The 25,679-nt window shown below is 38.7% G+C and overlaps 1 protein-coding gene across 2 annotated transcripts in view; it reads right to left on the bottom strand.

The window, feature by feature from the left end:
* Positions 1-24,006, bottom strand: part of SSR1 (signal sequence receptor subunit 1) — a 40,448-nt gene extending 16,442 nt beyond the window's left edge. The window contains exons 1-7 of one of the 2 annotated variants that reach the window (XM_042985787.1): positions 23,833-24,006; positions 21,019-21,131; positions 17,144-17,231; positions 15,363-15,625; positions 13,596-13,672; positions 12,736-12,814; positions 9,671-9,764 (exon numbers count right to left, since the gene is read on the bottom strand). In XM_042985787.1, the coding sequence (XP_042841721.1) occupies positions 9,671-9,764; positions 12,736-12,814; positions 13,596-13,672; positions 15,363-15,625; positions 17,144-17,231; positions 21,019-21,131; positions 23,833-23,911 (793 nt within the window). In that variant the 5' untranslated portion in view covers positions 23,912-24,006. The remainder of the gene's footprint in view (positions 1-9,670; positions 9,765-12,735; positions 12,815-13,595; positions 13,673-15,362; positions 15,626-17,143; positions 17,232-21,018; positions 21,132-23,832) is intronic. The other variant, XM_042985788.1, reaches the window with a different exon arrangement.
* Between the last annotated feature and the right edge of the window lie 1,673 nt (positions 24,007-25,679).

Genomic DNA, 25,679 nt, shown 5'->3' with positions numbered 1-25,679 from the left:
AAAAAGCATTTTCCTTCAGCTTTACCACTAAGTTAAAAAAAGAAAACACACACACACATGCAAAAATACCCTAATAATAAATGCTTCTTATCTAGCATAGGTTTTTAAAATAACCTTTAAGATAATCCTTCAAGAAGTAACTCAATTAAAACAAAACTTCGTGCAATCAGGATGGGAAAAGACCTAATCTTGGTTACTAGAATACTGAAGCCACCAAGTATAATCTTCTTAAACTCTACAATGAATATGCTTATACATGCATAAGTAAACACTTTAGAAATACTGTAAGGTATGAAGTTTGCAGCTCAAAAACATGTATATTGGTTACAAATTAATATTTATAAACGTAGCCATGCAGTTTGCATAATTTTTGGCAATTTCATACATTTTCCTGGAAGCAGCAGCAGATTAAAGGAAATTTTTAGACAGATGATCAATACCAAAACCATCCTGCACACCTAAGTATTATCTTTGTACTTTTTTCTCTTTATCTCCTTTTTTACAATGTTAATTTACTTTGAGAGCAAGTGTGCACCTGGGAGGGGAGGGGCAGAGAGGGAAAGAGGGAAGCCCAAGCAGGCTTCACACTGCCAGTGCAGAGCCTGATGCAGGGCTAGAACTCACAAGCTGTGAGATCATGACCTGAACCAGAATCAAGAGCTGGACACTTAACTGACTGAGCCACCCAGGCATCCCTCTCTTTATCTCTTACATTAGATTCTTAGTGGAGTGTACTAAACAATAGCTAAATTGGTGGTGTCTCTCTATGTCCAACCAGTAAGCATCACCTATGTTTCTTTAAAAAAGCTGTCTTCTCTCTGACCACTACCCTTTTTATTTTCTAGGAGCCCTTTGCATACATATTAGGAAGATAAGCTCTTTGGGGAATATGTTACAAATTATAATTATTTTTACAGCTTAAAAAAAAAAGGTATTTAACACCAAAGTATGGGGTTCATTTGTAAGCATTTCATGAAGAACGGTATGAAAAAAAAAATCCACCTACAATATCTTAATTTTTAGTTTCTAAAATTACCAGATCACCATATTTTTAAAATATATAGTAAATGTTTATCGAGAATATTTAGCAACTAAATTTTTTCTAAAATGTGCTTAAATGTTAGTGACTATGAAATATTAAGACTGAGTCTACAAATCACGTGAAAACTGATCTCAGTACTTTATTAAAACAGGTTAGTTAATGATGCATTTGGGGAGGCTCAACTCACCTAAAACTGAGCACAGAAGCATTTTTCTGAAGAAGTCTACAACTTTCATCAGATTTCAGAAAGGTCAGACTAAACTACTGCCTTCAGACAACTGACCAATTACTAGATAATATTTTATGTTTCTTTTTTAAATTTATTTTTGAGAGAGAGAGAGACAGAGTGCGAGCAGGGGAGGGGGAAAGAGAGAGAGAGTGGGAGGGAGGGAGGGAGGGGGGGGGGGAGAGAGAGAGAGAGAGAGAGAGAGAGAGAGAGAGAGAGAGAGAGAGAGAGAGAGAGAGAGAGAGAGAGAGAAGAATCCGAAGCAGGCTTCCAGGCTCTGAGTTGTCAGCACATACCCCGATGTGAGGCTTGAACTCACGAACTGTGAGATCATGACCTGAGCTGAAGTCAGATGCTTAAAGAACTGAGCCACCCACGAACCCCTAGATAATATTTTAAAATAAACAATATGCTGAATGTGACATTTGATTCAAAAAGTACTTTAGAATCTAACAGCCATCTGTGCAAATACAGCTGTTACTATGCAGATGTGAAGTGGTGATTACTGACTTCCAACAATTTCAACCACCTGCAGCAGGGTTTTAAATATGAGAATACAGGAAAAAGTGCCTCAGAGGAACTGCAATGCCTATTTCAACACACAACAATCTGACTCCAGTAAGGCAGCCAACTCAGCTTAATGGAGTCTCAAGTCTAAAGACCTCCATCACCTACCTAGCACATCAAAGTTAAGAGGCAGATAAATGAGAGGGTGCCTAGGTGGCTCAGTTGGTTAAGCATCCGACTTCAGCTACGGTCATAATCAAACCATTTGTGGGTTCGAGCCCCGCGTTGGGCTGTGCTGACAGCTCAGAGCCTGGAGCCTGCTTTGAATTCTGTGTCTTCCTCTCTCTCTCTCTGCCCCTCCCCCACCTGCCCTCTCTCAAAAATAAATAACATTAACAAAAAATTTAAAAAGAAGCATATAAATGAGAAACAGAGTTAAGATAGTGGCCTAAAAACATTCAGCTTTTGGGAAAATGGCTCCAAATACCTTAATGGCCTAGAGAGCAGCATTTTACTTCACTAAAAAACAATAACTAATGTGTATAATGATGCTTTTCAGCCATCAAAGAAAAAACACCCCCCTCTTACAACCCTCCCTACCCAAAACCCTAAAAAACTATTTTTAAAAATCCAACAAAATATTTAAGATCAAAATATTTTAGCTTTTAAGAGTAAAACCTAAAGTATATGAAAAAATCAGTTAACTGAAAAAACAAAAAACACTAAAATATGTTAATGATATTCAGTAAATGGGCCCGATCTGAAAATGCCCACCCTGCCCTTCATAAAAAAACTTATTAGGGGCACCTGAGTGGCTCAGTCGGTTAACCATCCAACTTTGGCTCAGGTCATGATTTTGCAGTTTCAGGATTCCAGCCCCTCATCGGGCTCTGTGCTGACAGCTCAGAGCCTGGAGCCTGCTTCCAATTCTGTGTCTCCCTCTCTCTCTGCCACTCCCCTACTTGTGCTCTCTCAAAAATGAATAAACGTTAAAAAAATTAAAAAGAAAAAAAAAAAAACCTTATTAGGGACAGGCTCAAATTGTTTAAAACCACACCCCTCTTTCATGTTCTGGTGAGATGGAGAAAAATCTTCCAAAATAAATGCTGGCCCCTTACACTCGCTTGTCCTCACACTACCACTCCCCAAAGGTAATTCCTCAAAGCTTGAGAGACCTTCTGCTTCCATGCACACCTCCTGCTCCATGATCTTCAAAGTTTCTCTTGGTGTTCTCCATTTTATCCTCAAATATGCAAAGTACATGTACCATCTCTGAAAGAAATGGCTATTTTTTCAACCTAAAGTATCTTCCATTTGTCTCAACCCCTTTACTCTGAGAAAAGCATGTTCTAAGAGTGGCTCTCAAAGTATGGTCTGGACCAGCAGCTTCAAAGTCACCTAAAAATACAGATATGCAAATTCTTGGGCCTCACCCCAGACCTACTCAATTGGAAACTCTAGGGGGTGGGGCCTAACAAGGGGAAGAGGCAATTCAGGTGGTTCTGGGGAGGGCTACAGTTTGAGAACTATTGCTGTAAGGAACCAAGTATAAGAGAAATACAAGCATACAAAATTAAGTAAAAATACTATTAAAAATTGAACTGAAAATATCAATATGATTTGGGATTTGAAAAAATAGCTATTTTCTAGCTCAGTTCACAGAATGGGCCTAGAAACCATGTCATCCAATGTCAAGGACATCCCTAATGTCCAGATTTTCATTTCTAAGTATCATCCAGGGGTCCTTGGAGAAACAGCTTGCTCCATGCCTAAGGTAGAGAAAGTACAAAATGTCTAGATTATCTTCTTGAGCCAACAAGTAAGGGATCATTCAAAGTACAAAAGGGTAAGATTGGAGGTAGTTCAAAAAGGCAACCAGTAGTCAAAACTCTTTAACAATTTGAGCATCAAAAAGAATACAGTTGACTAAAATCCACAGATTCTATGAAAAACCGAGTCTATACAGGATAGTCAAAAAGGAGAGAATTAGGAAAAACTCATCTGTCACCATTTGGGTGGCTTTTAAACCAACTCTTTGAAAATTGGAAAATAAAGATAAGAATTAAGCATTTAGCCTTTTTCAATAGGAATTGTCCTTTTAAGGTAACCAAAAAGTCCCAGTTGATGAAAGAAAGCTTTACTTTACAAAACAATAGCAGTTAGTAAAAATTAAACAAATTTCAATTAAAAATCATCACAACTTCTGAAACATTACTGATTCAGGAAAGGAATATCAAATGGTGAATGGTTTAGAGAACTGGACATTGGTGCGTGTCAAAGTGATAGTATACAGGTAACTTCTAGGTTGCAAGCAAAAAAGACCTATCCGATCCTGGTTACATGGAACGATCATGTGGCTACCACCCTAATCTAGTGCTCAGTTTAGCATCACTAATCAGATAGAGTTTCTTGATGTGATACAGGGAAAAGTACTTTTAAGTTATGACATATCAGCCAAAAATGATTAATCTAAATCTAATCAAACCTATAGATTAGTCTTCCAAGTTAAAAGAAATGTTAGCTAAAACACACCAGGAGAAAACAATCAAGAGAAATCTGGAACAAGGGATTTTTTAGAGTCTCATTCCCTCAGTGTGATCAATGGGTCAGCAGCACTGGCATCATCTGGGAGCCTATTAGAATACTGACACTTAGGCCCCACCCTAGAACTGAATCCAAAACTGCGTAAGATTTTCAAGTGATCTTGCACACAAAGTTTGGGAAGCCCTGGCTTTGGGCTGACAGCATGGAGTCTGCTTGGGATTCTCTCTCTCCCTCTCTCTCTGCCCCTCCCCTGCTCACACGCTTACTCTCTCTCTCTTTCAAAATAAATAAACTTTAAAAAATTAAAAAAAATAAAGTGTGAGAAGTCCTTTTCCAGAGGACAAGCGGCCATCTCTTGAGCTGCTATAAATTAAAAAGGACTTAAGAAACAGAACAAACAGATGCAATGCATCATCCTATATTGGAAAAACCAGCTATAAAAGGTATTTTTGAAACAACTGAAGAAATTTCAACATGATTATTAATAAAGTAATTCATAATTCTTTAAATGTGATGTTATTTCTGTCAGGAAAAGGTTATTTCTTTGCAAATTGAAATTTTTTTTGAGGTAGTGTGTGTCACTGTATCTGTATAGAAAACAAACAAACAAAAAAACAACCTGCACTCTAAAAGGGCAAATAATTGGGATGCCCTGGGCTGGCTCAGTCAGAAGAGCATGTAATTCTTGATCTGAGTCGTGAGTTCAAGTCTCATGTTGGGTGCAGAAATTAGTAAACACACAAACAAACAAACCCCCAAAAACAACAATGAAAACTTAAAAAAAACACTAAAAAGGATTATTTTTGTTTTTAGAAATAAGTAATAAAAGAAAAAGAGAAGGAATAATACAAGTGTCTTTTGGTAGTAAGACGTGGTCCTAAAACAAACTCAGCTGGACAATCAGATTTTGAGGAAGAAAGACAAGTACTAAAAAATATTTAGTGACTTTAACTCTACCCACCTTTTTAATTTTTATTTATATACTTATTTTTAACATTTTTTTCTAATGTTTATTTTTTAGAAAAAGAGAGAGAAAAAACGTGCACAAGCAGCGGCGGGGCGGGGGGGGGGGGGGGGGGAGCAAAGAGAGAAGCAGACACAGAATCCAGAGCAGGCTCCAGCCTCTGAGCTGTCAGCACGGCTGGGGCTTGAACTCACAAACCGTGATATCATGAGCTGAAGTTGGATGCTTAACTGAGCCACCTAGACATCCCAACTCTACCCATCTTTGAGTATTAAGTCTTCCTGAAAAAGTACGTGGGCTTCAGAATGAGACAAATCCAGCTGTGGATCTTGGCAGGTTACTTTTCCTCAGTAGCAGTGTCTCATCAGTAAATAGAGGGATAGCACCTCACCTTGCAGAGTGAATGCCCAGTACACGGAGGCACTCAACGGTTCAATTCTTTCCTTCAACAAGGTTTCCCTAGATTCTCATATGGTCCTCTTTCCTAACTTGTAAGTTGTCTGTACCATGTAACTCCTTCTAGCACATATCATATACTGCCTTGGATTACTCAAATATTTCATACATGTGCTTTATTTTCAAGTAGAAATGTAAACTTCTGAAAAAACAGTAATATTCTTTTTAACATACCACTCATGACCTAGCAGAGTATTGTGAAAGACTAAATACTTGACACTTGCTGATTAAAATACAATTATCAATGATCTGAAGTATAATCATTCTCAGCTTTAAAGCTCATGAATAATAATGTCAGGAAGAAAGATATTATAAAACTAACTCTCCCAATCTATTTGTCATGAAAGAATTCTTTTGGAGAGGTGGCTCCACAGCTGTTACGGTGACTTTAGTTTTTAATTATAACTTTTAATATTTTTCAAATTAGTTTCAGCTAATTCCATGTAAGACACTTAAAATTTAATTACTTTTGAAGAGCCTGTATTTTAACATACCAGACTTTACAAGTAATTCTGATGCATTATAAAGATACCACAGTCTACTGTACAACCCAATTCCATCTTTTGCTATAACTAATGTCAGGATAATGGGGAAAATTTGTCCTTAAAGAGAAAAGGTTATCTAAAGATTTATTTAAATTTAAAGACATTATTTCATGGGACCTCAGCTACCACCTATGCTATATATTCAATGACTTCAAATCTTTTTTCTAAGACTTTATTTTCAAGTTTACTCATTTTTGAGAGGGGGAGGGGGGAGGGGGGCGAGGGGGGTCGAGGGGGACGAGGGGGGGGACGAGGGGGGGCAAGGGGGGGACAAGGGGGAGACGAGGGGGACGAGAGGGAGAGGGAGAGGGAGAGACGAGAGGGAGAGACGAGAGGGAGAGACGAGAGGGAGAGACGAGAGGGAGAGGGAGGAAGAGGGAATCCCAAGCAGGCTCAGCACTCTCAATGCTGAGCCTGTTGCAGGGCTTGAACTCAGGAACCATGAGATCATGGCCTGAGCAGAAATCAGGAGTAGAATGTTTAACAGACTGAGCCACCCAGGCACCTGTCTTAAGATTTTTAAGTAATCTCTACACCCAACATGAGGCTCAAACTTACAACCCTGAGATCAAGAGCTGCATGCTCCACCTATTGAGCCAGCCAGGCACCCATCAACATCTCCAAATCTTGATCCACCTGTGCTCTAAATACAACTTTCAAATAGCTTACTGGATATCCTTATCTGGGCTTTCACACTCAACAGATCTAGTTCCAACTCCTCACCCCTCATGCATGTCCGCTGCTCTTCCTATATTCCCTAACATTAATGGGATCATCTTCCACCCAGATGCCTAAAACTCACAAGTACTTTTTCCTCCTTCCTCCCTAAAACATCCAAAAAGTCACCCAAAGGCCAATTCCCTCCAATTCTGAAATATCTTTCCAGTTTATTTTACTCTGCATCACTACTGCTTTAGCTTAGGCCCTAAGGATTTCTCAGATGTTTTACGGAATTCATCTAACCGGTATCCCTACTTCTAGTAGTTCCTGCTTGCTAAACTATACACCACAAAACTACTACAATTTCTTTTAAAAATATAAATGTTTATTTCTCTGCTTCAAAGTATCTGATGGCTGCCTTTTACCAAGAAGAAAAGCCAAATCCTTGGCATAGCACATAAAACTCTGAAGATTCCTTCTCATCTAACTCAAGACTCTGGTTGGTCAAAAGTCAACTTTTATGAATGATTCTCCTACTCTCTCCTAGAGAATGAAAGCCCCTCCTATGCTGTTACTTTGTACCCACTTTTAATAAAGCACCTACCCTACCATAATTATGTTTCAATAGAGAACGTTCCCTGAAAGTAATACACATGAAAACAATTCAATTTGTAAATCCAGGAAGGACACAAATAGCTCATTCACAAAAAAAATAAGTGGCTATATATGTATAAAGAAGTCAAATCTTACTTTTTAATTTTTATTAATTTTTTTAATGTTTATTTATCATTTTTGAGAGAGAGAGAACGTGCGAGAGTGAGCAGGGAGGGGCAGAGAGAGAGAGGGAGACACAGAATCTGAAGCAGGTTCCAGGCTCTGAGCTGTTAGCAGAAAGCCTGATGCAGGGCTCGAACTCACTAACTGTGAGATCATGACCTGAGCTGAAGTCAGACGCTTAACTGACTGAGCCACCCAGGTGCCCCTCAAATCTCATTCTTAATTGTCAATGAAAAACAATGATCCCATTTTGTATCATACCACCAGATTAAAACATTTGATAATATTTAATGCCTGAGAAAGACTCGTGAGAGTAGAAAAGAAACAGGCAATGTTGTACACTGCTGAGAACATAAACGGACGCTATCTTTTGGGAGGGAAAGAGCTTTTTCCATTAAAAAAAATGTATATAATCTTAGACCTAACTATTCTACTTTTAAGGAATTATCTATCCCAGATAGCGGGGTCAGTGAAAGGAGAAGAGGGTCAAAAGGCACAAACTTTCAGCTTTTTAAAATAAGTTATGGGGGTGTAATGGATACCATGGTGTCTATAGTTGTTAATACTGTATTGTATATTTAAACATCTTAAAAGTTCTTATCACAAGAAAAAAAAGACTTTTAACGGTGTGGGGCCAGTAACAAGACTTACTGTGATCATTTCACAATATATACAAATAGTGAATCACTACACTGTACATCTGAATCTAATATAATGTTGTATGTCAATTACCTCAATTTAAAAAAAAAATGATAAATTATCCCATAAATTTACATAAAAATATTCATTATAGTTTTAAATTAAGAATGAAAATCTGGAATTAAAACATCCTTCAACAGAGAACACGTTCAATTTATCATGACACATTTATATAAAGGAATACTATCCAGCTGTTAAAAACAATGAAGTAAATAAGTATCATAAAAAAAAATATCCAACATACGAAAACTTGGGATTCTAGTACAGTGCACGTAGCATTATGCCATCTGTGTACAATAGTCACAGAAACAATAGCCACATGCACTGGTAATGTACAGAAAATACTTAGAATAACAATTACTTGTAGAAAAAGAAAAAGAAATTAGTGGAGTGAGAAGGTGATCTCAGTTTTTCATTCTGTACGGTTTTTGTTTTGTTTTAATTTCTTAAGTTTATTTATTTTGTAAGAACGTGAGCAGGGTAGGGGCACAGGGGGGTGGGGAGAGAGAGAATCCCAAGCAGGCTCCACATTGCAGGGCCCGATGTGAAGCTCAAACTCACCAACCGTGAGATCATGAGCAGAGCCGAAATCAAGAGTCGGATGCTTAACCAACTGAGCCACCCAGATGCCCCTATTATTGTTCTTAATATGAAGCCATACTACTTTTACAATAAATTTTTTTTTAAAGCCCATTTACAGCTGAAGAAAAAATACCTATAAAGATTAATATTTTAACTAATTGCATATGTGATAAAGCTGAAATATGTTAGGTAAACCACCAAGCAATATTTTAGGTTTATTCTTTCAAACTGCAGTGGGTAGTTTTTCTAATAAGTATAGTGCTATAAAAAACAGTTCCATTACTCATTAAATGTACTGTATTCATATGCTATACAACCTCCCCAAAACTATACATAGCAAACACCATTAAAAAAATTAATTGCCTCACCTCTTCTACTCTGCACTGAAGCAACAGAAAAAAAGAGATAGGAAAAGATTAGGAATACAGAGAATTCACACATTTGTAGATTAAACTGCAGATATGGAAGCATTCTAAATTAAAGCATAAAAATACTACTCAGAAAAAAAATTTTTAAGTGTTTACTAATCATATTATACTAGATTCTGTACAAGTAATGGAAAACATGAGTGTTAAGTAGAATTGACCAAGTGTTTTTAAATCTAAAATACTTAATTTGATTTCCATTTAAGAGAAAAAATTTCCAGCCACATTTATAAGAGTACTTACTGATCTGATTCAAAGTTTCCTGAGGAATCCAACTCATGTCAACATCATTCTGACTTGATGTACCCATTTCTACCTTCTGTATGGGTCTCTTGCGCTAAAAAAGCATAAAAACATCATTTTAAAGAAGTTCTATCATGTTGTTCACTGTAATTTTAAAAAGACCTATTAAGTTACCTAATTTATATATCTTAAATAGTTTTAAAAACATACCCTTACTTAAGTATTTTATTAATTAAAAGAAAAAAGTCATGTCTAACACTAATTATAAAGAATAAACAATAAGGGGGGGGGACTTGGGTGGCTCAATGGGTTAAGTGTTTGACTTCGGCTCAGGTCACAATCGCACAGTTTGTGAGTTCAAGCCCTGCACAGGGCTCTCCGCTGTCAGCACAGAGCCCTCTTCAGATCCTGTCTCCCTCTCACTCTGCTCCTCCTCCGCCCATGTGTGTGTGTACACTCTCTCAAAAATAAATAAAACATTAAAAAAAAAAAAAGAATAAATTATAAGTAATAAATCTTTGCAACAATTATTTGTTTTCAGGTTTTAAAGACCTTTTCCTCTGCTATAAAGCTTCATATGTTGTTATACAACTGGTGGACCAAGCAAGAACTTCTATTTATACAATTTTTCTTTCTCTTTGGGAAACGAACTTTAAAGAATAAGTTTTCTACATCAAACAAAATTCAAGATAATTACTAAAACATTCAATGTAGGCAGGCAGATTGCTGCATTGTTACCTAAACACACTTTTTAAACAGACGGCACAGGTAAAACAAAACAAGAACATAAAATCTCATTTAAGCCAACAACAACCTCAAACTTTGTCCCTGGAGTACTTGCAGCAAAACTGTTTGGAAGAAAGTGATTCAATTCCTTCTTTAGTCTTGCTCTTAAAACAAACAAAAAAACCTAGCCATTTACATAAGAGTATTAGTTATACAGTCCAGAAACCAGACTATATACACAGAAAGGTAACTAAAAAATGGCTTCATCCAAATAAAAAAAAAAAAATTTAAAGATGCCATTATACCTAATACACAAATTTATAGCAAAAATGCTACCATGAAAACGTGGGAAAGAAAGTTATGGAAATTAACACTTGAGCACTAAGTATTTCTCTTTAAAAAAAAACAAAAAAACTTTTAACATTTATTCATTTTTGAGAGACAGAGACACAGGGTGTGGGCAGAGGAGGGCAGAGAGAGAGGGAGACAGAATCTGAAGCAGGCTCCAGGCTGAGCTGTCAGCACACAGCCTAGCATGAGCTGTGCTCTCATGAACCGTGAGATCATGACCTGAGCTGAAGTCAGGTGCTTAACTGACTGAGCCACCCAGGGGCCCCATCTCTTTTTTTTTAAGTTTATTTATTTCAGAGAGCGAGAGCTCACAGGAGGGGCAAAGAGAGAGGGAGAGAGAGAAAATCCCAAGCAGGTTCTACATGGCCAACACGGAGCTCAACGTGGAGCTCAAACTCTTAAAACCACGAGATCATGACCTGAGCTGAAATCAAGAGTCAGACGCTTAACCAACTGAGCCACCCAGGTGCCCTGTGTATTTCTCTTCTATTTTTTATCCTAAATGTTTGTTTTAGGGGGGAGGGGGGAAGGGGCAGAGAGAGGAGGAGACAGAGATTCCAAAGCAGGCACCACGTCCGACACAGTACCCACAACCATGAGATCATGACCTGAGCCAAGCTTAACCAAATGAGTCACCCAGGTGCCCTCCAAGTATTTATTTTTTTTTATTATTTTTAAAATAAAGAACATTTTATTTTTTTAAAGTTTATTCACTAAGAAAACGTGTGTGTCGGAGTGCACAAGTAGGGGAGGGACAGACAGAAGAAGAGACAGAATCCCAAGCAGGCTCTGTGCCATCAGCTCAGATGCTTGATGCGGGGTTCGAACTCATGAACCATGAGATTGTGACCTGAGCCGAGATCAAGTTGGTCGCTTAACCGACTGCATCACCCAGGCGCCCCAGTATTTCTCTTTTAAAGAGGAAGTACTTACTGTCTCTGACACAAATCATGTTATATTTTCCATTGAGAGCAATAATATGGGTTGCTCTGGTTTTTTGCAGGGAGGACAGGGAGATAAATATACAGTGATGGAATTAGCTACTGTATCCAGAGAAAGAGAAACCAAGATTATAGCAGGCGCTTCAGTGTTGCCACTTTAGTACCTTAACAAGAAAGCAGAAGCTAGACAGAATACAGCCAAATTCATTCTTCCTTTTTCAAATGAAAAGACTTACGTAATTGCTATCCTTACAATTAAGAGTATTAAAGCAAATCTAAAATCTGTGTTGCTCACGAGTAACAAATCCATGAAAAAGCATAGTAAACAGAACAATGAAATCTTACTGAGTTTAAAGAATAAAATTCTAGCACGATTTAGAATTATAATAAGAAGGTAAAGATCATTCTGGAGGGTGTAGCCAAAGACGCTAATTGTATGTATATGAAAGTCTAAACAAATCAGTCACATATCCAAGGTCTCATCTTCAGTTTATTTTTTTTTAATGCTTATTTTGAGACAGAGAGAAAAAGAGAGAGGGCACATGTGAGCAGGGGAGGGGCAGAAAGGGAGACAGAGAGAATTCCAAGCAGGCTCTGCCAGTGCAGAGCTGGACATGGGGCTCAATCTCACGAAGAACCATGAGATGGTAACCTGAGCCAAAATCAAGAGTCGGACACTTAAATGAGCCACCCAGGTGCCCCAGTTTTATTTTAAAAAGGTACAACAGGGATGCCTGGGTGGTTCAGTTGGTTAAGCACCTGACTCTTGATCTCAGCTCAGGTCATAGTTTTTGAGTTCGAGCCCCACATCGGGCTCTGTGCTGACAGTGCAGAGCCTGCCTGGGATTCTCTCTCTCCGGTCTCTCTGCCCCTCCCCCACTCATGCTTGCTCTCAAAAAATAAACAAAAAAAAAATTTTTTTAAGGTGCAACAAACCTGTAAATACACAAACTCAGAATGATAGCAAGAAGCCACAAATAACTAGAATATGCTCAGTATATAACAACTTTTGATGTATGACTGTAAGAGTCATTCATCTAGAATTACCTTTCTAGATTCTAGGAGTTGATGAAGGCCAACAACCACCAACAGCCCAAGACCAGCAAGGAACATATACATAAAGATTCTGATATAAAAGGAGAAAAAACAAACTGGCTTTAATTCATAAGAAACACAACTAATTAAAACTAGAATTCTGCTTTACCTCAAACAATAGCACAACTAATTACAATTGTAATTCTAACACAATGTAAGTTTTCCAAATAACTTGTGGGGCAAAGGAAGAAAATATTTTATATTCAATTTACATCTAGGTAGTAAGTTCCACAAATTTACTTTTATCTTTAAGAACAATTAGTCAAAAAAAAAAAATCAAGTATCTGATCTAAAATAAATAAAATTACTTTATTATTTGTCATACTCAAGCTCAAGCTCAGTTAGTTAAAATAATTGTATTAGCTTTTGTCTCCCTCAAATATTATTTTGCATAATTTGATTTAAAAATTGCTTTTGCTCAATTACATATATGTATACGGTAAGAAATGACTCATCATTATTCATGAAGAACACAGTTTCCAAGATAATAACATCTTCTAATTTATATTTTTAATAGCGATTTAAGAGGTATGTAACTTAGATGAGGCTGGTGATCAACTTATGAGCATGGGGTAGAAAAGAATTTAGGAGAGGGGTTGTTCAGAAAGCCAGCTATCTTTTTTAAAAGTTTTTTTTTTATCAGTTTCAACTATCCTTCCTCTCTGTTAATAGTTATAAGAACCACCTAAGATATAGATTTCACAAAATTTATAGGTCCATTTTCGCTATTAAAACAAATGTTGACAGGAGCAAGCTTTCCAGGCCTGACATGTGAGATCAAGATCTACCTACACATTGCAACTTTCACTTACGTTTCTCCATCTAATCCATCCTCTCTTTCAATAATCGTAACTGTTTGATTGAAGACAGCATCTTGGAATACATTGCCCTATTAATAAAATAAATCACAAAAATGTGAAATTCATTGAAAAAATAAAAGGTACAATTTCTTAGAAGAATCCCCAACAGATAAAGAAACAGCTTTCTCATCACTTAGCTCAGTGTCAGAGACTCAACACTGTATTACTTTCTTCTACAAAATAAAAAACCTTGCTAAAGTTGTCCTCCACTTTCATGAGGGCAGAGAAGGGGAAAGGTGTGAGAAAACAGGGAAGTAAAGTAAAAAGGAGACAAATGTGCAGAAAGAAAAAAAAAAACCCCACAGAACACCCATTAACTAGAAGCCATAACTTCTGTTGTACAGAATCCTCCAAAAAAGAAGGGAACAGCATGAAAATGTAGAGTAGCGGATTTTAAGAACTAGATTTGAACAGAAGTCAAATCCATGCTCTAAATTCACAATGAATTGGAAATCAATTTACAATAAACATGATCTGCAGTATCAAAGGATGTTTATGTTGTGGTCTTGGAATAATTTTGTCAGTTTCACACAACTTCAGTTTTCAAATTCATCATAGTCACTGGGACAATACTTAGATGTTTTCAGCGTTTGATGCTTCACAACAAGGCATTACTTTCTCAAAACTGTCACTTATTGCTAAACTGTAATCATTTAAGTTTTACTTCAAGATCTTTCCATCCACATTGCTCCAATGACAATTCCAGCAATCAGAATACATTGAGGATACAAACTAACATTCAAACTGGAACTGAAACTATGTACATGTGTGCTCAAAAACAAGACAAAATATATAATTATTCAAACTGTTTAACTATGAAGTTGAGGAAGCTTAATACATTATTTTGAAGGATGAAAAACCCTCCCACTAAGTAATTTAAAGAAAAAAAGAAAACTTAATGGCAGCATGAGAAATTGATCTCAGACATGAGTGAACATGTTGACACTATGCGATAAAAAGGTTGAGTAAGCTTCCAGGAGAGGATGAAATTTCCCTCTTTGAAAACTTTGAGAAGGGAATGGTTTAGATGTGCTCTCATCTAAAGGACATAATAGTTGGCACCTAGAAGTCAACTCTCAGCAGTAAAATTCTAGTGGCCTTCTCTCATTAATTCTTTGGATATACAATGTGTATATTAAAAACCACAAAAAAGACAACAGAGCATATTAGACTATTTGGTTCTCATAAACCATAAACCTCATTGCTCTAACTATCCTAAAAATACTTGGTTATGTTTTTATCTATGAGAGTATAAAACGATGGAAAAACAGTTACAGAAAGACCTTCACTTACAAATAAAAGCAGTAAAATGGGCAAAATGCAAGCAATAAAAGGAAGTACAAAATAGATTACTTAACACATATTAACATCTGAATACGAAGCAGACTCCACTGTGTGGCTTACTGCTCCTTTTCCTTTTAACATCTAGCTCAAGTCACATCCACTTTCATACTACAGCACTTTACACCCATCCCTCACTATGTATCATTTATAAATGCTGTGATATCACCTGTTTACATCCATCTGCCCCCACTGGATTCTAGATTTGAAGACAAACATGTGTAATTTATTTTTGCCTCCCTCTTGCCCATCACAGTCCCAACTACAAAACAGGCACTTAGATGAATAAGAGTATTCATTAAACAATGTCAACTGTCCTCCTCCATCTCTAACTTAAAAAAAAAAAAAAAAAAAAAAAAAAGGTTTAGAAGGCCTTACGTTCAGATCTTTGTAGTTTAGATTGATGACTAGACCAAAGGGTCGTCCACCCATGGGTTCTGCAGGAATGAAGGAGTACTCAAAAGTCGCCTGTCTCTGGGGCGGTACTACAGTGTTCAGAGGAAGAGCTGTGAAATTCTGGATATAAAACTGGTAGTCCTGAGGATAACGGAACGAGGCATCTAAAGACTCAACGATAAAATCTTCTGTACCCTTGTTTGTAAAGCCTACTAGGAATTTCACAATGTTATTTGCTGGAAAATCTAAGAAACAAAAAAAGAAACCAGAAGATTAGAAAACATTCAAAGGACACGAAGAGACATTATAAGGATCTGGGCACCCTCTCCTACACGTGGACCTGGTTTCAGAATCTTTTTTAGTAGCTCACTCCAGCCCCCTACTAACTAGTAACAGATTACAGTTGATGTATAAACTGCAACCTTTGGGGCGCCTGGGTGGCTCAGTCGGTTGGGCGGCCGACTTCGGCTCAGGTCACGATCTCGCAGTCTGTGAGTTCGAGCCCCGCATCGGGCTCTGTGCTGACAGCTCAGAGCCTGGAGCCTGTTTCGGATTCTGTGTCTCCCTCTCTCTGACCCTCCCCCGTTCATGCTCTGTCTCTGTCTCAAAAATAAATAAACGTTAAAAAATAAATAAATAAATAAATAAACTGCAACCTTTGTCTGTGCTCCAGCGTTCCAACTTAAGAACTGAATGGAGTATCTCAATGTCAGACTACATCACTTGCACATCATGTGGTCTAAGAAAGAGATGTGTACTTTTAGCAGTTAAGATTATGCTGCCGTGGGACTATCTGTCTTGAAGTCACCTTCAACTCAGTATCTATTATCTGTGCAAATAACAGAAGAATGACAGAAAGATAGGCCTAAGAGATTCACCTGAAAATTGTAGTATCTGTTAAAATACTGAGAAAAAAACAAAAACGAACCAGGTAACCCATATCCACTTTGAGCAATCACTCAAAACACAAATTTGAAGGTGAGACCCCAGGAGACAGCTACAAAAAAAGGAGAAGGGGGGAATCTCTTATTCATATCATACCTATTGGAGGCATAAAATTGGAATGTAGGTGAGAATAAAACAAAACTTGAGAAGACCAAGATAATTAATAATTTCAAAAAAGAAGTCTTCAATGATTACATTGTGGTCTACAGAGCTGAGTTTCACCCAGTTTAGCAGAGGCTTTGGGACAGACAAATCTGGGTCTGTCTTCACAATCTATTTACCAGCTGAGACATCCTGGACAAGTTCCTCACCTCTCTAGACTCTCTACTGAACAGTAGTAACTATCCTCATATGGATTAAATAATACATACAAAGTACTGAGAACAGTGTCTGCCATACAGCCCTCAATAAACCTAAGACATTATATGTATTTTCTTTTACTGAAACCTAGGCTCTAATCAAGGCCTAATCGTACAGATTTAATATTTCACTAATATTTACACTCAAAATATGAGTTAGTTTACTGTGGCAGTTTGAAAAAAGTTTTAAAACAGTAGCTTTCAAAAGGACATTTAACTTCTAGTTAAAATGGATAGTATTTATTTTCCCCCTTAGTTTAAATGCCAAGAATACTACCTTACAGATATGGCTATTCACACATATTGGAAAACTTGTTTGGAGATATGTATTTACATACTTATTTGTAATCTAAGAGAGGAAAATAATAAAGATCTTAAGCATCTCTGCTTCCCAAATAAAGTGAGCTTGTCATCTGAAAAATTCCTATGTCTGAATCAAAACTAACATTTCTCTATTACCTTCTCCTTTCACAAACAAGATTGTTGTATCTGCACTTGGTGAAGCTTCAGGTTCACCAGATACATCTTCTTCTTCTTTATCTTCAGCCTAAGAAAAACAACATTAAAAAGTAATTATGGGGTAAAAATACATCATTAAAAAATTAAATAATGACTTAAATGACTTCACTAGATTTAGCACAAAAGACTGCTTCTCTGAGGCTTTCTTGGGATTAGTGAATGAATTTCAGTTTATCTCATCAGCTAAAATAAAATTTACATCTCAAAAAGTAAAGTGCATACCAATCCCCTGAAGATTTTATGCAGATCTGATATAACTCTAGGGAAAGCTGGAAATTCAGTATTTCTTCCCCCCCCCCCAAAATTTTTTTACATTTATTTATTTTTCAGAGACAGAGCATAAGCAGGGGAGGGGTAGAGACAGGAAGACACAGAAACAGAAGCAAGCTCCAGGCTCAGAGCTGTCAGCAAAGCTTGTAGGGCTTGAGCTCACAAACTGCGAGATCATGACCTGAGCCAAAGTCATACTCTTAACTGACTGAGCCACCCAGGCGCCCCGGAAATTCTGTATTTCTAAAAGCACCCAGGAAATGCCAAGGCTGCAAGTACTCAAACCACACTTCAAGCTTCAAGGTTCTAAAGCATGGGTTGGTAAACTTTGTAAAGTTTGAAAAAAGCTTAAAATGTGTCTGTCAAAGGAACATTTTACATTCTAGTTAAAACAAATAGTATTCATTTTCCCCCTTAATTTAAATACCAGGAATACTACCTTATAGGAAAAAGTCTCAAACTTAGTCTTCCCCAGCTACCTGCCCCATCCTCCCACAACACGGGTGGAGGAAACAATACTCTGAAAGTGGCACCAACCCATGTACCCAGATATCAAGTATTTTTGGCTTTGAGAACCATGAGGTCCCTCAGGCAACTACTCAACTCTGAGGCTGCAGCGTAAACGCAGTCACAGACAATTATGTAAAAGAATAAAGACCACTAGACTTGGCCTGTAGCCCTTTTGTCAGACTTCTGTTCTCGAGCACCTTGTCCTCACCCTTGGAGCGATTTCTATCCTGATTCAGAGAACAATTTTCCTCTGAGAAGACATCACACAACTTGGTAAAAATGGTAAAGGAAAGAAAAGAAAGGAAAAGGGAAAAGAAAAGAAAAGAAAAGAAAAGGAAAAGAAGGACAGGATCATATTGGGATGATGGAAATGTCCTAAAACTCAGAACTGCTCACCTTAGTATTTACTAAAGATCACTGAATTGCATGTTTAAAAGAGACTACCATGATACGTAAATTAGGTCTCAACAAAGGTGATAGAAAATATGAACTAATTTTAATTTACAATTTTAATCCTCAGTGCAGTCCTTCTCCAAGCACCAATGAGAATTACAAAGATATTCATATATTTGAAATATTCAGGCCCTTAATAAATTGAGATGCTTAAGGGCACTACTGTTTATAGGCATTTTGCCTTCCATTTATGTAAAACACTCTCTCCCCCAATAGACAGACATCAAGGGCAAAGACTGTCTTACACGTTAAAAAAAATTCTCCACAGCCAGCTAGTACTCAAGAGAAGGCACTCAAAAATTTGTTTGATGACTATGCAATTGTATAATGTTATATTTTAAGTATCCTTAATGATACCACTAATTTAGTAAGACTTAGTGAATTTCCACCTTTGAGAAAGGAGACCAGAAACAAGAAGGCAGGAACCCTAAAACTGTATTAAGGAGGAAAGGGTATGCTAGAGAAAGTTAAGACAAATCACCCTGAAGGTATGATTTAATGGGTTGTGGGATAAAAAGAAATGGAAGTAATAAGGCAAGAGCTTGAATCACTGAGCCATATCAAAACAGTAAATAATTTATGGAGGTGTGATGAATGCTAAAAGCTGAATTCCATTTGGACATATAAAATCTGAGGTACTAAGGGGCGCATTGGTGGCTAGTTGATTGGGCTTCCGACTTCGGCTCAGGTCACAATTTCACGGTTTGTGGGTTGGAGCCCTGCACTGGGCTCTGTACTATCAGCTCAGAGCCTGGAGCCGGCTTCAGATTCTGTGTCTCCCTCTCTCTGCCCCTACCCTTGCTCACACTCTGTCTGTCTCTCTGTCTCTCAAAAATAAATAAATAAATATTTTTAAAAATAAAAAAATAAATAAAATTTGAGGTACTAATGGAATATCCAGATGGTGCTAACTGGCAAAGAGCTGGAAATAAAGGTATGGAGTTCAGTAAGGTAAGTGGTTAGAGACAAGGTCTGAAGGTTGTCAGTTAAAGATGGTGTTGGTTGAAACCACAGGGGTTTTTTTAATGTTTATTTATTTATTTTTGAGAGTGCACACACAAGAGGGGAGGGGCAGAGAGACAGGGAGGCAGAATGCGAAACAGGCTCTAGGGTCCAAGCTATCAGTGCAGAGCCCTACATAAGGGCTCGAACCCACAAACCATGAGATCATGACCTAGGCCGAAGTTGGACGCTCAACCAACTGAGCCACCCAGGAGCCCTGAAACCACAGGTTTCATTAACATTATGGGGATAAGCAGGGGAGAGAAGATAGTGGAAAGACCAAGCAGCAGAAGATGGGCAGAGGAAACTAAAGGGGGAGGGTACCACAGAAGCCAACATGAAGGGACTGAAGGAAGGGATACTCTACTCTGCAAATGCTAAGAGTTTGAACAGGAAAACAATGAAAAACAGACCAGGAATTTCACAATTAGGTCAGTAGTGACTTAGCAAGAACAGTTTTACTAGATATATAGTAAAACTATACATTTACTCTTTCAAGAAATGTGCTTGTAAAGATAAAATGTGTAGCAACTTAAAGTGGAGAATACAAAGTGGTGTATGTAAGTACTGTATATGCATATACAGTTTGAAAGAATAAAGTCACTAAGAAGGATCAACATGTGAAATTACAGAATAATACAAAATCCCACAGGACGACAGGGGGACAAGAACACAGGTGGTAGGGCTAGCCTTAGAAGACAGTAAAGACAACTAATTTTTAAGGAAAATGTAGAAAGAATGAGTGAGTAACATATTTAGAAGTAGAAAATTTGACAGCGTTTGCACCTGATAGCCTTCACTTTCTGACACTGAAGGCAATGTGTTGCTAAGACTGTGAAGAGGACCAATTTTGGGGTTTAAAAGTAGTAAAGAAAAAAAAATGTGTAGGATAAATTATAGTAGTCCAAGAGAGGAAATGAAATTAGCTAGAAGCATGCAGCAATAATCTTGATTTTAGCCTAACATTCTTACTGTCATACTATAATTTTAGAGTAAGTCTCAGAACTAGAGGACTTTCAAGACATCTTCTCTAAACCCCTTCCTCTTCACAGGACGCATTTTATATACTGTTTACTGCCTGCTCCTCACTTCCTGCCAGCAAAATACACACATACCGCCCCAAAAACAGAAACTCCACGATAGCAGAGAAAATATCTGGTCTATCCTCACACCAAGAACAGTGCCTAGCACATAGTAGGGACTCAGTAAATAGTTGCTTACTGGATGAAGGAAAGAAGAGGCAAATGAAATCCAGAGAGAAAAGCTACTCAAGGTCAAAAAGCTAAGTAGTATGCATCCCAAATCTATCAACACTGGTCCAGTGCTATTCCCACTATACTATTACCCTCATAGACTCACAATCATATGATCTTTAATTGTTCTTTGTTTCATGTCTCCTTCCTTGTGCAAGAAAATATTTATAATCCATCCTCAATGACTGGCCCCATTCTCCCAACTTCAATCCACTTTGATCACATTTACCAGCCTCTAAAAGCAAGAATGTTAATATCAAATTTGTCTATAAAAGGATAAATTCTAGAAATGACATATACATGAGTTACATTGTATAGAACACTAACCAAATCTGTGGGTTCATCTTCTTCCACCTCTGCTTCATCATCTTCATCTTCAATTATTGAATCTTCTACCGTTTCTTCATCTTCTGTAAGATCTTGAGCCTCAGCTAATGAGCCTAACAATAAAATACAAAACAGTTAACCTTTACCCCTGGGAAACCAATGTTTTTTAATCCCAGGTATAGGCAACACACTTTCCCCCTTGGAGTAACTCAGTCTCTCAGTTCACTTGAATGATGACAAATAACAATGCATCTAGATGATTCATGATTTTATCTTATTGACTGTCTTACCAACTATATGTTAATTTTAATGGGAAATGCTGTTTAATTTTAAAAAGCATCTAATTGTTAGGAAAATGAAGGTGAAACTAAAGATGCCTGGAGGCTCAAATAAAAAACTTGAAGCAAGTTTGTTTTAAAGAAGCTCCAGGAGGCTGAGTGGCTCAGTCGGTTGAGCCTCTCTTGATTTCAGATCAGGTCAGGATCCCAGGGTCGTGGGATCAAGCCTGAGATTCCTTCTCCCTCTGATCCTCTCCCCTGCTAGTGCTCTCATAAATACATACGTACGTACGTACGTACGTACGTACATACAAAGATAAATGTAAAAAGCTCCAAAATTTAATCCCTGTCATTAACCATACAAACAAAAACCCTGCTCAGGCCTAAAGGAAAACAGCACTCTCAAGAACTAGGCAAGAAACATTTGTTATTAAACTTGACTACAGTTCTAACTCTTAGAACTTGATAGCATGTAATTTCAAGGAACATACATTTGTATGGCATCCATGGTAAAAACTAGCTTGCATAAATGCATATGATTTAATGAAAACTGCACTGATAACTTCAGGGCTCATAGCCCTGAAAGCATGCATTTATTTCTGCACATACCTTCAAACATGTTTAAGTACTTTTTTATTTTCCCTACACTTAAAAATTAAGCATAATTGTAAGGCCAAGAAATTATAATTTTATAGACAAAAGTTCTCTAAATAAGTCACATTAAATCTATCTCAGGCAAGACCTCAAAAAAGAATTTCCAAGTCCTAGTGATTCTTCCAACTTTCCTCAGAAAAAAAATGATGATGTGGCAGTTCAGTAGAGGGAAAAATGTGGGAAAGGAAGCATATGTACATGCTGCAATACCCAAGAAAAACAGTACATATTAAGGACTATGCATTTTAAGTTTTTTCCACTTCCTTTAGTTCTTACTGGTTGTTAAGATTTATTTAAAATATCAAAGAACACTGATCCACACATTGCGAACACATTGTGAAAAATAGCTTCTACTGTTTGCTGAAGAAAGACTCAAATAGTGCATTCATAATTTACAAGTCATTTTCTAAAACCAGTAAGAAAAATACCTATGCTCACACAATTTTAAGCTGTACTTAAATTTCAAGACTTCTCAATATATATAATGAATTTGCACCCTACATTTCAGTAGATATTAATGTTAACCAGTAACAATCTTGTGCCTAAAAGTCTAGCAATTTTCAATTGGAAAAATGAAGAGAAAACATCCTTTGAAAGACCATTCCTCACAAAAAATGCTTAAAGATATCCAGTTAGCTTTAGATACTGAATTGATGTTTCTTAAAGATGAAAATGTTTTAAAATCTGAAGAAATACACCTAGATTCTAATCAAGTACAATCGTCTAATTTTCTTTAAAAAGCCAAGTGAGCACAGACCAGCAAGCCACTCATAAAGGAAAAGAATCCCTCTTTAAACCCGCAAATGATTTCATTAACAGGTTTGGGTAATTCTCTCACTTGGTTTTCTATCCACTAAATAGAAGCCAGTCACCTCACTGTTCTTTGCAAAACCACTCATGGGTACCTGGCACTATCACTCATTTTGCCACACAGCTTGCTTGAACTTACAGAATGAAAGGAATTCTAGTAATCATTTAGTCAGACTGAATTTTACAGATTAGAAAACTGAAGTTCCTGATAGAACCAGGGCAAAAAGCCAAGTTTCCACATCATTAATGTTCTAAGTTATTTCCACACCAGGTTAACTGTTGGAAAGAATAAGCCGAAATAAACGTATCGTGTCGAATTAGATTCCCCACCCCCCACCCCCAAGAGCAAAGCGCTGTTTCCCACAGAACAAAAAACAGTTAACAGAAAAACGATAGGAGAAGAAAACCGAGGGCTCAAGTAATAGCAATTCCTCGTTCGGCCTGGGAGTAAGGGGTGGACAATGAAGGCGAACATGTGGAGTTCTTCTGAAATGAAGACTCCTGGTAACACGGACGGACCGAGTGCTGATAAACAGGGAGATGGCCAGAAAAAAAGATGCTCTAAGAGTTTAGGTGTGTAGAGACCAAGGGTTTCAGCAAATGAATGGAGGGCTCCCAGCGTGGAAGCTAAAGACACGTCAGCCCAGAGCGGATGGGGGTGGAGCGGAGGCGGCCAGAAGAAATACAACGGGCTGCAGAGCGCGCTTGGGGTGCAGCTGTGCCCACTGCCCCTTCACCTCCTTCCCCCAAGCCGAGGACCCACCAACTCCGGCCACAGCTGCAGGCGCGGGTCCCGGGCCAGAGGAGAAGCCCAAGGCTGCGGGCGGCCACCAAGCAAGGTCGCCCGGCACTGCCCCGCGCTCCGCACGCAAGAGGCGGAGACCCCAGCGGGACTCAGCCCGCGCGCGCTGAGACCCCCTACTACCGGCCGGGGGTCGGGGAAGGGGTAGGGAGAGGGTGGCGGGACGCACGCCGGACCCAGGAGCCGCTGCCGCCTCCAGCTTCAAACTTGCGGTCGGTGGCGTCTCGTCTCCTTCCCGGCCAAGACCCGCCACCTACTCCCTCGCCTCACCTCCAGGGCCGCCTCGGAGCAAGAGGGTGGCGGGAAACACAAGCAAGAGAAGCAGAAGCAGGCGGGAGAGGACTCTCATGGCGCGGCCGGTCCGGTAACCAGTCACCGCCCGCCAGTGCTCTCCGCGGCTCCGGCGGTAATGGCGTTACTCTTCATCCGGGCTCCGGCAGGGGGCGGGGCACGTATCACGCAAGGGCCCTCGCCACGCCCCCTCTTCTGGCCCAGGAACGCCGCCAACGTGGCTGCTTGGCTCGGAAAGGGGGGGAGCACGGGCAGCCCCAGGAGTCACGTGACGGATTGCCGGCGGCCTCTGATGTTCCCGAGAAAGTCCGCCTCCCGCGTTAGACGCGGGCTGGCCACCAGTGGTTTGTTGCTCGCTCCGCCCTGCTTGTCCGTTGGTCCCAATTAATTAGCGTCGCAAGTAGTTACTTCGTTTGAGTGACGTTCCGCCTGGTGCCCAGCGCGCGATAGTCTTCGTATAATTTTAAATTACAGTGCTACAAGGAACATGAAGTGCCCGTATGTGGCACTGAAAAGCAGAAATATGTTCTGTAATATATAATTGTTAAAAAAAAACCCAAAAAGCATTAAAATATACACTGAAAGATCTTGCCCCCTATCTGCCCACAACCTCATCTACGGTTAAATAGTGACAGTTCTTAAATTCTTTTTTTTTTTTTTTTGACAGTTCTTAAATTCTTACTTGACATTCCAGAATTATAAATCACCTACAACAGTGCCTGGCATATGGTAAACATTTGGTAAATATAAAATAGAGGCAGCAATGGCTGTTCAGTGTCCTTCAGTTTCCTCATCTAGTTGGGTTGTTACCAATAATCTGGTATTTCATGCAATTAAACAATGTGAATATGAAGTATTACTGGATTGAATCCGTGTGAGATGTCCTATAGATGATGAAACAAGTTAACCTTTATTGCCTGCTTATTATTTCCAATCACTATTTCCTAGAGCTGTGCTTTCATTATAATCTCAGTAATCTCTAAAAATCCCTATGAGCTGGATATTATTCACTGAGAAGAAAACTGAGACACAGAAGGGTTAGTAATTTACCCAGAGCTTAAAGGCTGGTCAAAGGCAGATGCAAGATTTGAACCTGGCAGGCTGAGTCCAGATTCCTGCTCCATGGCCTAGGACCATCTGCTGTTCTGCTCCTGCATTGGCTCTGCTCAAGGCCTCTTTGCCCTGGGGCCCCTGTAAAAGCAGTTTGTGGCTGCTGTTGCCATTAATTCTGTCTACTAAAATCACAGCCTGACTGTGCTGAGCTCAAGCAGGTCAGCCCCACTCCACTCCACCAGGCCACCAGTGCCACTGCCGCCACTGCTGTTAGAAAGAAAATCACAGGCCCAAAATGGCATCATTTAGGCCAAAACACCAAATCTGGACTTGATATGCTACTTAATTGCGGTGTCAACTTCCCCCAGAAATAGAGTCATAACCAGTCAGTCACGAATTTTCTGATCAGCATCAATGAGGCATCTAGTCACATGGGCCCTTTTCTGTCTCCCAAAAGAAGGTAAGGTAATCAACCTAATAAGACACCCTGTTCTTCCCCCTAAGGGCAGGTGACCAGGCCTGAAACAACCCTTTCTTTTCTTTTGCTAATAACTTCTGGCCCCACCCTCCTTCCTATAAAAACCTTCCCTTTTGTACGACTCCTTGGAGCTGCCCTCTACTTGCTAGGTGAAATGCTGCCCAATTCACGAGTCGCTTAAAAGAGCCAGTTAGATCTTCACATTTACTTGGTTCAATTTTGTTTTTTTAACATGGCTAAGGCACCTGGCAGAAGTGAGGCACTTCCTGAGAGGGCATTCTCCCACTCTGCTGCT

The sequence above is a fragment of the Panthera tigris genome, chromosome B2 (assembly GCF_018350195.1).
Source record: "Panthera tigris isolate Pti1 chromosome B2, P.tigris_Pti1_mat1.1, whole genome shotgun sequence".
Lineage (NCBI taxonomy): Eukaryota > Metazoa > Chordata > Mammalia > Carnivora > Felidae > Panthera > Panthera tigris.
The sequence above is the reverse complement of the archived record's forward strand: the minus strand, read 5'-3'. Positions and strand labels throughout refer to the sequence as shown.